At 52.0% G+C, this 1,081-nt stretch overlaps 1 protein-coding gene across 2 annotated transcripts; it reads right to left on the bottom strand.

Annotated features, from left to right (window-relative positions):
- On the bottom strand, positions 1-1,066 carry KVP17_003481 (uncharacterized protein; the record flags this gene model as incomplete). Of its 2 annotated transcripts, none has more annotated exons than XM_068520816.1 (1): positions 1-1,066. In XM_068520816.1, a coding segment is annotated over one exon (1,066 nt), but the record flags the coding sequence as incomplete, so codon positions are not given. The 2 variants fall into 2 exon arrangements, with proteins under 2 accessions (XP_068379209.1, XP_068379210.1); XM_068520817.1 differs by having other exon boundaries at positions 1-1,063.
- Between the last annotated feature and the right edge of the window lie 15 nt (positions 1,067-1,081).

The following is a 1,081-nucleotide window of genomic DNA, read 5'->3' as shown; positions in this document are numbered from 1 at the left end:
ACAGAGTTCCCATCAGAACGATAGCTGCGAAAAGGAAGAATGTGCCCGGAATTCCAAACCCTGGGGCATCGTACATGAAGGGGGTGACTTGACCGACGACAGTAGCAAAAGCCCAGTGTCCGACTGCGGTGAAGAAGCAACCCTTGGACCGGTGAGAGGTTGGAAATATTTCACCACAGTAGATCCACATGATAGGGCCCCATCCCCATGAGAACGCAAAGACGTAGAAGCAGCAGAAAACGACAATGCACCAACCGATAGCAGAATTCGTATCATAGGGACCCAGAGCCATGGCACCTACTAGAACAGCAGATAGAAACATGATGCCACCTCCCCAAGCCATGAGAGTCTTTCGCCCGTACTTGTCGACCCAAAGTACGCAGAAGGTCGTGCAGACGCAGTTGACTGTCTGGATGATGAGGTTGCCGTAAAGAGCGGCATTCTCTGAACCAAACACCTCCTGCAGAATAGTGGGAGCGAAGAACATAATAGCGTTCATACCGCCCATCTGTTGCCAGACTGGGAACATGATGGCAAGGAAAGACCTGTACTTCATACGTCGTTCTTCCGCGAACATCGCACCCCAAGTGGCCTTTCCAGCTCGAGCGCTGATCTCCAACTCGCGTTTGATGTCGTGGATTTCGATTTCAATCTCCTGGTCGTGCCTCAATCTCTTCATAACGGCTCTGGCTTCCTCCTCTCGGCCCTGCATGAGGAGCCATCTGGGGGACTCCACTGTCTTACACAACAAGAAGGTCATCAGCAGAGACACGAAACCGTTGGCTCCGTAGGAGAACCTCCAACCGTCATCAAAGGTGCGGTAGGCAAGGTTCAGTCCGCCAGCCAGAACAATACCGATGGTGATAGCGTACTGCCAAGTAGTGTTCATCATGCCTTTGACACTGGTAGGAGCCACCTCAGCAACGTAGGATGGCACGAGAGTGGACATGGCCCCGATGGCGATGCCTCCGATGAATCTTCCGACGTATAGCATAGGCATCATGTTCTCAGGAGTAGCCATCTGAATGGTAACCCCAACAGTGAAGATCATCGCTTCAATCATCATAGACTTCTTTCGTCC

Source organism: the organism of the source record quoted next (assembly GCF_019968985.1).
Source record: "MAG: Porospora cf. gigantea B chromosome Unknown PgB_NODE_12143_length_1081_cov_2476.24, whole genome shotgun sequence".
Lineage (NCBI taxonomy): Eukaryota > Apicomplexa > Conoidasida > Eugregarinorida > Porosporidae > Porospora > Porospora cf. gigantea B.
The sequence above is the reverse complement of the archived record's forward strand: the minus strand, read 5'-3'. Positions and strand labels throughout refer to the sequence as shown.